This window comes from Vombatus ursinus, unplaced genomic scaffold (assembly GCF_900497805.2).
Source record: "Vombatus ursinus unplaced genomic scaffold, bare-nosed wombat genome assembly UNPS02008996.1, whole genome shotgun sequence".
Taxonomy (NCBI): Eukaryota; Metazoa; Chordata; class Mammalia; order Diprotodontia; family Vombatidae; genus Vombatus; species Vombatus ursinus.
The window spans coordinates 183,489-197,836 of NW_020948774.1; the positions used below are offsets into that span (position 1 = coordinate 183,489).

Genomic DNA, 14,348 nt, shown 5'->3' on the forward strand with positions numbered 1-14,348 from the left:
AGACCCAGCAACCAGGGTTCATATCCAACAGGGGCAAAATAGAGCTATCTAGATGAACCATGAGAAACTAGATCACAGGAATGAATACGTAAGCCACATACACACATACACACACACACACACACACACAGAGTTTCACCTCTTCAAGCAGAATATAATGGGCACAGGGAAGGCACAAAAGTATGTGTTGACTGATCTGTCCAAGAGAAGCAATGAAGTCCATTTCAGTAGACCTACTGTTTACATAACACCCACTAGTAAAGCCCAATAAATCTACTCTTCTGGTGTGGGTTAAATGCCTGTCACTATTTGCCTTTGCAGATACTAGCTTTTTAACTAAGCTATTCATCAGATTACATATGTCTATCCGTCCCACTTTCATAAAACATACAGTTCCTGGCAATCAGGCTTATTATGCCAGGGTAAGGTATTTGAAGGTAATGGTATTTGAAGCTCTTTTGTGCTCTTGGACCTTCTGTTTTGGTTTAAGGGAGCTGGGGCTGGGACACACAAAACTTCAGCCAAGTTAAACCAAAAGCCAAAGTCACTCCCTACACCAAAACAAAGAAACTGACAAAGGTGCAACTTCAAGACTTAAGCCACTCTTCTCTGCCAGCTCTGATGCATCACCAAGAGGAAAGGCAGCATCTCCAAGATGTGGGCTGGAAATTCCTTCAATAAGTTAATCAACAAGCATTTACAGAGCACTTTGTTAGGCATTGGGAATACAAGTATAAAAAATGAAATAATCCCTACTCATAAAGAGTTTACATTTTAATGTGGGAGACAAGCACATATATAACAAATATTAAGACAATACAAATCAATACAAGGAAGCTAAATACAAAGTATTTAGGGAGGGAGAGAGGGAGGGCACTAACAGTTGGGAGAATTAGGATGAGCTTCACATAGAAGGTAGCATTCAAGCTGTGTCTTGAAGAAAAAGCAGCATTTTATAGGAAGAAGTGAGGAGGGTGTGAATTCTAGGCACAAGGAATAGCCAACTAAAGACCCAGAACCAGTAGATGGAGTGGTCAACTTGGTTGGATCAAAAAGTACAAAAAGAGGAACCATGTAAAAGGAAGCTGCAAAAAGAGGCCGGGGTCAAGCTTTCTGGGGCTCAAGCCAGGCTGGGAAGGCATTTATATTTTATCCTAGCAGCAAGAGAGAATCAATAGAATATACTGAAAAGAAGAGTGACATAGCCAGATCTGTGCTTAAGAAAAATCACTTTGGCGCTATGTAGAGCATAAACTAGAGTAGGGAGAAATTTCAAGTACAGGGATATCACATAGGAAAGTATTACAATAGTCTAGTGAAGGGTGATGAGGGGCTGAACTACATAGGAAAAAAAAGGGCAAAGGAGAGAGATGCTGTGAAGACAAAAGGAAAGACTTGGCAATTTGGCCATCCAGCCAAATTGGCTTTCCCTGTGTTCCTCACACCCACACACACAGTGTCCCTCTCCAGTCTCACAGTCTGTCTTCTCTTAAAATACAGATCAAGCCCCATCTTCTGCATAAAGCCTTTTTGGATTGTCTCAAGCACTAGAGTCCTCCTAAGCTATCTCATGTTTAATTACTTTGCATATATTTGTAATTATTAATTTGACATTCATGCTGCACATATACTTATATATGTATTTATTGTCTTCTTCCCTCATTAGAATGTAAACTCTCCAGCAAGATTCTTTCAGTCTTTATGCTTGTATCCTCAGCACCCAGCTTAGTGTCTGGCACATAGTAGACAACTAATAAACTGCTGAACGACTGAGGGAGCATGAGGAGTCAAACTTAACTCCAAGGTTATAAACCTGGGAGACGACCAGAAGAATGGTGGTGCCTTCAACAAAAATAGGAAGACTGAGAAAAAGGGTGGGATTAGGGGAAAGACAACGAATTCTGTTTTGGACTGAAGTGAGTTGGTGATGTCTCTGGATCGTCTAGCTTAAATTAGGGCTCAGAGATTGGGGCTCATGTATGAGATCTTTGAGTTATGCGCAGAGAGAAAATAATTAAACCCATGGGGGTTGACGACATCACTGAGAGTATAGAAAGAAAAAAGGGCCCAAGACAGTTGGGTATGAATGATGAGTATACAGAATACGCATACTGAGAATGAACAGTAGGAGGAGAACCAGGAAAAAACAGTGCTATGAAAACACAGAGAGTAGAGAGTATCCAGGAGAAAAAGGTGATCAGGAGTGTCAGGTACAACAGAAAGGTCAAGAACAATAAGGACTAAAAAAAGATAATCAGATTTACAACTGAGAGGAAACAAACTATGGTTATGTAATGAAATATTCTTGTGCTATAAGAAACAAATATGATGAATACAGAGAGGCTGGAAAGACTTAACATAAATTGCGTGCAGAGTGAATTAAACAAAGCCAAGAAAATTATATAATATAAAATAACTACAACAATGAAAATGGAAAGAAAAAGCAACACAGAACAACAAAAAGTGAATACTGCAAAATTACAAAGAAAACAAGCACAGTTCCAAAGTAGAGGTAAGAGAAGACATCTCCAAATCCCCCATCCTTTTTAGAAAAAAGAAGTCCCCAGGTGCGCACATTGAATATATTTTCAGATTTTTTTTCAACCTATTAATTAGTTTTATAAATCTCTTTTTCTCTTCTTCCTCCTTTTTTTGGTTACTTAAAAAAAGTAATATGGAATGAATATCTGGGAAGGGAAAAAAGAAGAGACACAAGTGAAAATTCAGGTACTAAAAATAAAAGATATCAATAAAAAATTTTTAAAGAGGTCACTGGTAACTTTGGAGAGAGCAGTTAAAACTGCTTTAATGATAAAGCTGGAAGCGAGAGGAGAGAAAATGGAACAATGAGTATGAATGGCATTTTCCAGGAGTTTGGCTCACACAAAATGGAAAAATATAGAATGTTCAGTCAGTCAATTAGCATTTACTAAGCACCTACTATGTGCCAGGCACTATGCTTAGTGAAGCTGTGCTATGCTAAAGGTGAAAAACAGTCCTTACACTCAAGAAGCTATAGTCTAATTGGGGAGACAACATGCAAACAACTATGTACAAACAAGATATACACGGGATAAATTGGGGGTAATCTCAGAAAGAAGGCATTAAGATTAAGGTAGGACTTTAGATGAAATCTGAGGCAAGCCAGAGATGCTAGAAAACAGAGGAAAAAGAGATAGAGGCAGCATGACAGACAGCTAGTGAAAAAGCTAGGTATCAGAAGAGTTGCACATGAGAAAAAGGCAGGTGGCAAATATCATTAGATTGCAGAGTACATGTAGGACAGCAAGGTGTAAGAACACCGGAAAAGTTGGGATGAGGGAGAGGGTCAGGTTATGAATGGTTTTAAAAGCCAAATAGGATTTTCTGTTTGATCCTGGAGGCTATAGAGAAGCCCTGTAGTTTTTGGTCTTTTTTTTTTTTTTAATCAGAGGAGAGGAGAGGATGTTATATGGTCAGAAGTACTTTTTTTTTTTTTTTAGGCAATTGGGGTTAAGTGACTTGCCCAGGGTCACACAAAACTAGTACGTGTTATGTGTCTGAGGCCAGATTTGAACTCAGGTCCTCCTGACTTCAGGGCCGGTACTTTAACCACTTCACCACCTAGCTGCCCCTCAGAACTACTTTTTAGGAAAAGCAATATGACAGCTGAGAAGAGGATGGATTGGAGAGATCTGAGGAAGGGAAATAAACCAAAAAGACCATGGAATAGTCCAGGGATGAGGTGACAAGAGCCTGCACCAGGGTGGTGAAAATGTCAGAGAAGAGAAAGGGATGTATAACAGACGATGTTATAAAGGTAGAATCTATAAGACTCAGCAACATGGAAGGGTGAGAGAGTGTGAAGAATTGAGGGTGACACACCTAGGTTGTAAGCCTGGATAACTGGAAGGATGGCAGCAGCCTTGACAGTAATACGGTAGTTAGGAAGAAGGGAGTGTTTGCAGAAAAGAAGAAGTAATACAAATTTTAAATGAAATTGAAACTTTACAAGGGACTTGGGTAAGAAAGGTAGGGTAAAGGGTAAGGAAACAGGGTATAGGCTGATAAAAGGACCTCTCCTTCTCTCCCACACCTAGATTCAAGAAGAATTCTGTTTTGAACATGTTGAGTTTAATAAATCTACAGGACAACCAGTTTGAGACGTCCAACAGACTGTTGGAGAGATGTAAGCCTGGCAACTGAGGAGAGAGGTTAGTGATTGACAAGCAGATCTCAGAGTCATTTGTAAAGAGATGATGATAAGTGAATGGTGGGGTCTAGTAAAGGTTTTTTAAAGATGAGGAAATGGACATATTTGAAGGTGGTAGGGAAAAAGCGAATAGATGGGGAAAAGTTGAAGATTAGAGAGACAGTATAAATGAGTGAGCAATCTGCTGGAAAAAAAACAGAAAAGGATGGGATTAAGGGCACATGTAGACAGATTGGACTTAGGAGAAAGAGTCATAATCAGAGACTGGAGTAAAGCAGGAGAGAATGGAGGATGATGTCATATGATTTTGAGATAAAGATAAGGTGAGAACAGGGAACTCATGGCAGATGGTCTCAAATTTCTCAACAAAGTAAAAGGTAAAGTCCAAAGCTGAGAGAAGATGTTTAATAGCTACCAAGGGCAGTGAGAAAGGAACAGAAAATGAATTAGGAAGTAAAAGGATATGTTTTATGGCAGTGAGGGCCCAGTTGTGATTAGACAACAAATGTGTAGTATAGCAAATTACCTCAGTTATACAAATTCCTTCACCACCCATTCAGCGGCACATAAGTAGTAAAGTTGGAAGCAGCTGTTACATTAATAGAGGGCTGCAATTTGACAAGGGATGGTGTGTGATAGAACACGTGATTTAAGAGTTGATGACATTATGGAAATGAATTAGTTAAGCACAGGATTAAGACTAAAAAAGAAAGTAAAATCAGAGAATGGGTGTGAAACCTGTCAAAGTACTGAGGAGTATGAGGCAGGGTCAATTTAGAATAGGCTTAGGAAGGGTGAGGCAGAAGGAAAGATTTAATGACTGGAGGTTATGGTTAGAGAAAGGAATGTCAGAGCTTTTGGTCATGGAAGAGGACCATTTATGGGTAATGGTTAGATCCAGGGTATGACCATCCCTTTTTGTGGTTGAAGTGGAGTAGAGGAGTAGGTCACAGAATTTAAGGGGACAGAGGAACTGGGAGGTTAGGGAGTTGGAAGAAGCATCAGCATGAATGTCAGAAGTGTCCTACTTATAAGAGCACTCTGCTTCACTTAAATCCAATTCATTGCAAGTTAAGACTTCAAACTGCTGATGTCACTGGTCCTCTTCTAGAATGAAGGACAAACAACAACTACAGTTAAAAGGGAAGAGGTCGGGAAGTAAAGGAAGCGAGTAAGCCAGCTTCTGACTTCCTTGAGAAAGAAGGGAAAACGACCTGGGAGGCTGATAGACAATAGCTTCCATGATCTGAATAAGACTGAAAAATAGTCTTAGCTCAGTCCTCACACAGATGGACCTTACCAGCCTATCAATGGGCTTCTAAGCCATAGGTCTTTACTTAGATAAATGAAAAGAAGGTGCTTGTAACAGAGATGACCATATAGAAGGTAAACTATCCCATGGAATAAAGAATTCGTCTGCTCTTTCCCTTACCAAGAACCTTTCCTCTTTTTTCTTTTTTTAAAAGGCAATTGGGGTTAAGTGACTTGCCCAGGGTCACACAGCTAGTAAGTGTCAAGTGTTTAGTCTGAGGTCAGATTTGAACTCAGGTCCTCCTGACTTCAGGGCCAGTGCTCTATCCACTGTGCCACCTAGCTGCCCCACCAAGAACCTTTCCTCTTGCCACCTGTCACCCCCAAAGATCATGAAGTGAGACATAGTCTAATAAGAGAAATCATTTCACTATTCATTGCTACAGAGGTGAGAGAAGGGAGACAGCTTTAAGGAAAAAGCAAGCAAAACCAAACCAGGGCACCAGACTACTATGGTAGACTTCAAGGACAGATGAACCAAATACCCAACCAACAAATGTACTGAATCCAAGATCCTTGTTTCCTCAGCAGAACATAACCTCTACCTTACGGGAAGTCTACCTTTTCCATCTCAGCTGGCTACCATGGTGAAAGCAAGTTAAAAAGGCCAAGATACACCAGGAATAGAGGGAGAATCCAGGTCACCAGAAGAGAACAAAGTACAAGTTCATTAAATTGAAACTTTAAAAGTGACTTGTCATTCCAAAGAACAAGAAAATAAGTGTAGATTGATAAAAGGACCCCCCTCCCAAACACACACACACACACACCATCCCCCACCCTAAGATTCCACAATAGCAACAAATTTTCTACTTTTTTAATTGAGTAAAATGAATGAAAGAGAAGAAAAATTCACGCTGCTTATTTGCATGAGATCTACAGACACTAATGTAGATAATCTCTACTTTCTGGAAACACAAAAAACCATAAAGATTTTGGGGGAAAAGGCCAAAAGAATCAAACACTGGTAAGGCAGCGTAGTTTTGCAGAAAGAATCCTTGACCTGGAGTCAGCAGATGCCTGAGTTCACACCCAACCTCTGTGTGACCAGGGGGGAAAATCACTAAACCTCTCTGAACTTCAGTTTGCCCTCTTGTAAAATGAGGATAAGTATACTTAACAGTGCCCACCTCACAGGACTGATGTAAGAATCAAATGAGACAATGTTTGGAAAGCACTTTGCAAGCTCTACAGCACTGTATACATGTCCACTATTTATTATTATTATCAAAGAGGCAGGTAAGCCAAATAAGGAAAAAGAAGCACACACTTTACAGTCTGCACAATTCACATCAGCCTCAGCATCTTAACTAGTGTAGTCTTCCAAGGCCACAAAAGAAAGCAGAGAGGAATTATCTTTGGAGCAGAGTTTATTAGTTTGACATTTAGAAAAAAATGCCACATTGTTCTTGAATCAACTTCAGACAGATTGCTGCTTCAAGCACAGGGTGTAGCAAAGGAGAGGCAAATGGAGCGCCCCAACCTCTCTAAGCCTGAGAAATCTCTATTAAGTGCAGGCTGCTGTCTAGGTCTGGTCAGGTGCTCCAAGACGGCTGTTGAGTTTGTACAACTATCAGCCAAGCAAAAGCATGCTCTGAGCTAAAAAGGTGCTGACTATTCTTCCCATCAAATCAGTGCAACTTTTACTGTTCTAAGAGTAAGATGGCATCAGTGAAGGAGGCTCCAGAAGGATCACCTTGCATGAAACAAGGCATGGAAGTTGGTAACTGGATTATCAACTGTGGGTCCCTGTGCCTCATGCACTTGTTTTTTAATTAAGCCTCACCCTCCAAGTGGGGCCAGGAAACCTGAGTCTAGGGAAGAAGGGTTAAGATTCCGGAGAGCAGGGGCACAATTGAATGGAGGAAAGTGGAGCCATTCAGTTTGCATATCTAGTCTCACATCTTGCAAACAAGCATTTTGCAATAGTAATCAGTCCCAAGGGTTATCCAAGAGTTACAAGAAAAAAAAAAAAGAAGAAGAAGAAAAAGCACTCTGGAAATTGCTTCAAGTAAGGATGGAAGGCAAAGACAATTCTGCTGTATCCTTCAGTGTGCTATGTTTGTGCTTTTGCCAGTAGCATGTAACCTCTATGTATTAAAAACTGCAAGTCTTGATTCCAGAAGGTAAAATGTAAGGACGAGAGAAACATTTACCAGGCTAACCTCCAGACAAATGCTTCAGAGATACAACAAAGATGGAGAAGGATAAAGAGAAAGTAATTCTCACTTTGTGTCAGGAAAGTGGAAGAATATAAAACCAAGGTGTAAGGAAAGACTCACTGAATACTTGAACACATAAGACATATACAGTTCTTCTCAGAGTAGAGAAAACTGGGCTATCTCTGGAGGAAGCAGCTATTTGTGCTCCACAGAATAAGAAGATGGATCCATAGATAACATCAGGTGAATAGTGGTGATAGTGGAAAGAAAAAGAGATGAATAATGGTGGTTGGTGACTTTATGTTAAAGAATACTGAAACAGCCATTTAATAACATAGTATAAACAAGACAGCACATGTATCTGGGATATGACCAAGAGTCTCCCCAAGAACTATCAACGTAATGGCTACTATCCACTTCTATTTATTCTGAATACACAATAAGACAAAAAGAAACAGAACAATACTGCTAATGACTGTTTAGCCCTGGTTTAAAAAAAAAAAACACATACAACTTGCCTGGTAAAAAAGAACCTTGGAGGAGCAGGTGGCATTTTTGTTACTGATGCTGATTTAAGGCACATAAGGCCATCTAGTAAAACATTCACTCTAGCAAAAGCACAGCAGCTATAAACTTCTTAAAGTACTTTAATAACATTATCCTCCAAATGGAGGTAACAACAAAAGAAAATGCTATTCTGAAACTGATTAATGACCAACAAGGAGAAACCGGCTGATGAACTAGAAGTAACAGGAATGTTGGAAGTAAGTGACCCACCTGTTATAGTTTATGAAAGTGACTTCTGGTGAGAGGGAACTCAATTCCTCCAGAGCTAGTCCATTTCTCTTTCGAATAGCTCTCATTGTCAGAAAGTTTCCCTTACATCAAGCCTAAATGTTTCATTCCTCAACTTCTATCAATGGTTCCTAATTCTACTCTGTGGGGCCAACATAGTAAATCTAATCCTTCCTCTATATGACTGCCCTTCAGCCTTCATACTTGACTATAGCTCCAACATGCCCCCTAAAGGAGAAATCTTTAAAGAGATACAACTCCCTGCATCATTCACTGGGCCCCTGAAGTTGTTCTATCTCCCACTTTTATGAGGTATTTACACCTTTTGGATAAGTGGGACACTCTAGATACCTCTTAGAAATGTGTTAAGTAAAATAAGAAGATGTCTAGTGAGGTAATCAAACAAAATGCATTTATTAGGCATTGATAAAGTGCCTGGCACTGTGCTTAACTCTGAAGATACAAAGATAAAAATGAATATAGTTCTTGCTCTGGAAAAGCTTAATAGGGGAGACAATATGTACATATTTAAATATACACATAATATATATGAAATAAATACAAGGTTTAACATGACTGCACATGTATAACCTATATCAAATTGCTTGCTGTCTTAGGGAGAGGGAAGAGGAGAGAGAAGAGAGAGAGGGAGAAAAATTTGGACTTCAAAATCTTATTAAAAAGATGAATGTTGAAACTATCTTTATATATAATTGGAAAAAATAAAATACTATTTACAAAAATAAATAAATATAAGTCTGTTTAGCAAGAAAGACCACTAGCAGGTTGGGGGACTAGGCATGGTTTCTTTATAAAATGGCATCTGACATTCTGGAGAGCAATTTGGAATTATACCTAAAAAGTCAACAAACTGTTTATACTCTCTGATTCAATGATACCATTACTAGGTATATAACTAAAGAGATCAAGAAAGAGGAAAATGACCCGTAAGTACAAAAACATTTTAGCAGCTCATATTGCAGTCACAAAGAATTGGAAACCAACAGGGTTGGGTGCCCATCAACTAGCTGAATGAACAAGTTTTGGTTTGTTAATGTGATGGAATACTATTATATTACAATAAATACTAAAGGAGAGAGTTTCAGAGAAACCTGGGAAGACTTATAGGAAATGCCTACAGAGTGAAATGAGCAGAACCTAGAGAACAATTTATACAATAACAACAACATTATAAAGAAAGATAACTTAGAAGGATTTAGGAACTCTGGTCAACACAATGATGGTTCCAGAGGATTTACCTCAAAATAGAGAGGTGATCAACAGAGTACAGAATGATTTTTTTTTGGCCATGATAAATGCTGAAATTTATTTTGCTTGACTATACATCTATAATAGGGTTGGTTTTTTTTTTTTCTTGCTTCCTCAAGGGAAAAAAGGAGGGAAATGGGAAGGCATAGAGGTGAACTTTCACTGATTGGGAAGAAAAAAATTAACTTCTGGCCTCCAGCAGCTAAAGCCAGACCAGTTCCTGATTTGTGTTTTCCCAAAAAAGCAATGGATCAACTGAGGCCAGAGAAACTGTCAACAAACTCCTCTGACCTACCCTGATTTCCACCCCAACTATCTAAAAGGACTAGCGTGAAGCTAGTAAGAACAGCTTGATTTCAGAAACTCTTGAAATTTCAGAAATGCCTGAAATTTCAGAAAATAAAGGCTTTTTTCCTCAACAATTAGAAATAAAAGGCTTAAAATGTAAACATGCGGTTGACTTAACTCACTCACACCAAAGTATAAACAGTCAACTGAAAAGTATAAATAGTGCCTTTCCAAGCTAAAGAACAAGGGGACATTAGGCACCTGATGAGGGCTGTCCCAAGACCAGGAACACAACACACAGACTTCTGATTTCACATGCCTAGGGTTGGCCCTGTTTGCCTGTTTACCTTCAACAAATAAATGCTGTAAGGTTTTCCTGTCCTGCCCAACTTGACAGGGTTATTAGATGGAGTTACAGAGCAAAGCACAAGCTTAGCAGGAACATTCCTTCAGAGCCAAATGATGAAGGACAGCACTGTTTCACATAAATATGAAGCTTTGGAGGAAGGAAGGTTTGGTTTGTTTTTTTTATAAAATATAGCCAACTCTGTTATAAAGTAGGTTTTTTCCCAAAGGGTTTATTAATCAAGGAATTAATGTGTTGCCTTCTCTTCCCTTTAAGGATCCCCAAAGTATTAAGTCACTTTCTGGGAAAAAGCCAGCCCAAGCATCTTATTTCTAGCCCCAAGGTCTACTCACTCCTTTGCAGGACCCCCAGGATACTTGGAGAGAATTAAAGCTACTAGTTCCCTTCCTTCTCTTGTATCCAAAATTAAGGACCACAACTTTGAACCGGAAATTCAATAAGGGACTTTATCCCAACCTTCCTATAAAGAAAATGCAAAACCAACATTCCAATCCCAAACAAGCTAGTCTTAAAACCGGTTTTCTCAAAAAAAAAAAACAATCTCAGAGCACCAAATCTCAAAGTTCCAAAAGTATAACCCAATTCACCTAGAATAAGCTAGTTCTCTTGTTTCCTAATCTGACAACAGCACACACTTAAGAGAGGATTCAGGATCTCCTAACCCCCTTAAGAATGCATACCAGGCTTAGATTCTTATAATCTAGTCAATAGCTCACAGGTGCTCAGATTCCTTAAATATATGGCTAATATGGTGGATCTTTAATAAACCTTGTCTTTGGCTGGAAAAAAAAAAAAGAATGCATGCCAAGGAGCAACTAAGTGGCACAGTGCATAGAGCACCAGCCCTGAAGTCAGGAAGACCCGAGTTCAAATGTGACCACAGACCAAACACTTGACACTTACTAGCTGTCACTTAACCCTAACTGCCTTAAAGAAAAAAGAACACATGCCAAACAGTCACGTTATTTCTTACCTGGTTTGCACAAAACGAACAAGAATCTCCCAGAGTGTCTGGCGAGAACAAAATGTATCTTGTAACCTAGTGCCATCATCCAATTGCAATGCAATCCGAACCTACAGGGGGAAAAAGACCATAAAATCAGATCCATAATTAGCAAGGATGACAGCTTTTTTTTTTTAATCCCCAAACCCTATACTAGAGAGATTGGGACCCGAACCAAACAACCTAATTGCAAAGGTACAAAGAAAAAATATTATCTGATGACCCTCCTTTAAAACATATTTTGGGATTTATATGAAACACTGGGAGTAGAAAGTCTGTTAGAGAAGAGTTTCTTCCTTTCCACCTGAATGACAATTAATAACATACACAGAAAACCACCAGATCAGGTGGAGTCTAGATTTCAGTTCCATGGATTTTTTTTGTTTTGTTTTGTTTTTTGGCTAGGCAATGGGGATAAGTGACTTGCCCAGGGTTCAGTTCTATGGTTTTAAGCAACAAATACGTTCCTACTCCAGAATGGGAGCACTGGGGAAGGAATGAAACTGCTTTTTTCCTAAGCTCTACTGACAAAACCATAAGACTGACCCTACAACTTGGCAAATAGGGGAATGAAGAGCATCACCCAGATCTCCCAAAGAATTAAAGACAAACAATGAGATGGTCACTGCCTGTAATAAACTTCTACTCTACTAGAAGTTTAACTATTAACCATTAATTTAGAATACACCAGTTCAGAACGCACAATAAACTAGAATATCTTCTCCCCAATTTTATGAGCAAACATATTTTCAGATTCCCTTCTGGGACCAAAGCCTTGCTCAAACAAAACTCCCAAACTTTGAATCACCCCTTTCCCACACCTTTGCTTTGCTCAGAGGCTTACCTCCATTTCTGTTACAGTATCAGGAATACAACTAACCTAAAAACTACAAAAATTCTTCCTCCTGATATTTTCTCGTTCCTCGCATCCTCCTATAATCCAGCTATTTGTACAAACTCTCTAAACAGGCTATTTTCTCTCCTCATGTCTGCCTCTTCAGCCCTATTCTAATTGCTGTGTTCTGAATAGGGATCCTTCTCACTATCTCTTTCTACTCAACGCAACCCTCTTTTAACATTCTCAAGCTATGTAACTTCATTTCTAATAGGTACCATACTTCAAAGCAGCATTTCGCAAATTGTGTTCCATTAAATGTAAATAGGAGTTCCATGAGAATTTTCCTTAGCAATTATTTTTTTTCTTGGCCACGAAATCATACCTATATCAAAAGTATTTACCACATACAGCAACTTTTGGCCATGAAAACAATCTTTATTTCTCCTTTTTTTGTCCCTAAACTTCTGAACATCCTTTATCCCTGAGGTATTACATAGCGCCAGTTCTCTTTGAACTAGCATTACTGAGCTCTATTCATATAGCTCAAGCTCTAAAATCTTCTATGATAACAAAAATGAGAGTTTAAATAAAAGTATTTGTCGTTTCAAGTAACAACACAAACTAGGACTGACTTTTTTATCCAAATAATCCAAATCAGCAAACGAGTAAAATCCTACTACTGAACTAATATCCTTAGCTGGGTCTAGGCAGGAGAAATGAAAAATGGGGAAAACTGGGGGCAATTTGGAGGTACTGCAGAAATCCAGGTATGACATACTAATGCCTTGGACCAGGCTGCCTGCTGGGGGAAAAAAGAAAAGCTCATCAAAGAGATGCTGCAAAAGGAACTTGGTGTCTAGATATAGGGGGTGAAGTAGACCTAAAGGGTTTAAGCAGTGGATGGGGAGGGGAAGGGAGCAGGAGGATTAAGAGAACAGTAGTACCACTGGTAGAAATAGAGAGGCTAGGAGGAGGAATCTACAGTTAAGTAAACACAGCAAGTTAATGGAGATAGTGGGCCATTCAAGATATCCTCAGTACCTATGATACTGGATCTCAGATAAATGAGCAAGGACTAGAGAAATAGATTTGCAAGTACTCAACATAAAGGTAATAGTTGAAACTGCTTAAGTGGATGAGTTCTTGAAGGGAAAGAATCACAAGCATAAGAAGTAGAGATCCAAGAACTGAACACTGAAGGATAGCCACAAGAAATAAGAGGAGTCAACAAAAATAGAAAGAACACTTAAAGAAATAGGAGAACCAGAAAATATAGTATTCCCTCCCTAAGTCTTTTCTTCCATAAGCTTTTCCTAGACAGAACCAGGATCCCCTAGCAGAGGTATCTATAGCATATACAGTCACTCAATCTAAATAAGTTAAACATCAGTTTAACCTAAAATCTTACCTCTTGATGAATCTTGCAACCTATTAGAAGCTTCAGTGTTGAGACTTCTAGGTCATGTGAGCAACAAAATGGAGGACTAGACATTTTCTCTGATACCCGCAATCTCTTAAACCTCTCCAAAACAGAAATTTATGCACTAAAGATAAAGCAACTTCACCTGTCTCCATGGTGTAGGAAACCCGAAACCCCCAAAAAAGCTCAAAAACAAAAATATGAACTGACTCTCACTGACCCTGAGCTCACTCAGTACCCCTTAAGGATCTGTTACATGAGTAGGGTTTTGCACCAAAACCCAGCCGCACACCTCCACTCCTCTACCCTCTTTTCAGCACCACAGAGACCATGGCTCCAGGCTGTGGAGATTTGCTCAGGGAGTTACAGACAAAAGCATATATATGGTAGCCCTTCAGAAACAAAAGCCTGTTGAGGGACACAACCACATAATACAAGCACAGCAGTTCTGCCAGATCTGAGGCAGATAAACCCCTTAGCACCAATGCTGCAAAGTTATGACATGACAATGGAATCCTGTAGCAGCTGCACAGAAGAAGTAGAACAGGACAAAAGTACAGGCTACCATGGAGGGAACGGAGGGTAGAGCACCACACTAAATATGAGGGAAAGAGCACAGCATCCTGATGGGACCAGTTCTGACCATCCAAAAGACATATGGGGCAGAGACCTAAGTTGGTGAATCATGAATTACACAGCACGG

General features: G+C 39.4%; 1 protein-coding gene across 3 annotated transcripts in view; it reads right to left on the minus strand.

Annotated features, from left to right (window-relative positions):
• The window catches only part of ASPSCR1 (ASPSCR1, UBX domain containing tether for SLC2A4), a 135,098-nt gene that overhangs the window by 108,158 nt on the left and 12,592 nt on the right, over positions 1–14,348 (minus strand). For all 3 annotated transcript variants that reach the window (XR_003568103.1, XM_027850136.1, XM_027850137.1), the window contains one exon: positions 11,358–11,458. Coding sequence is in view for 2 of the 3 variants with exons in the window: in XM_027850136.1 (XP_027705937.1) it covers positions 11,358–11,458 (101 nt within the window). In the remaining variant the exon portion in view is untranslated. The remainder of the gene's footprint in view (positions 1–11,357; positions 11,459–14,348) is intronic.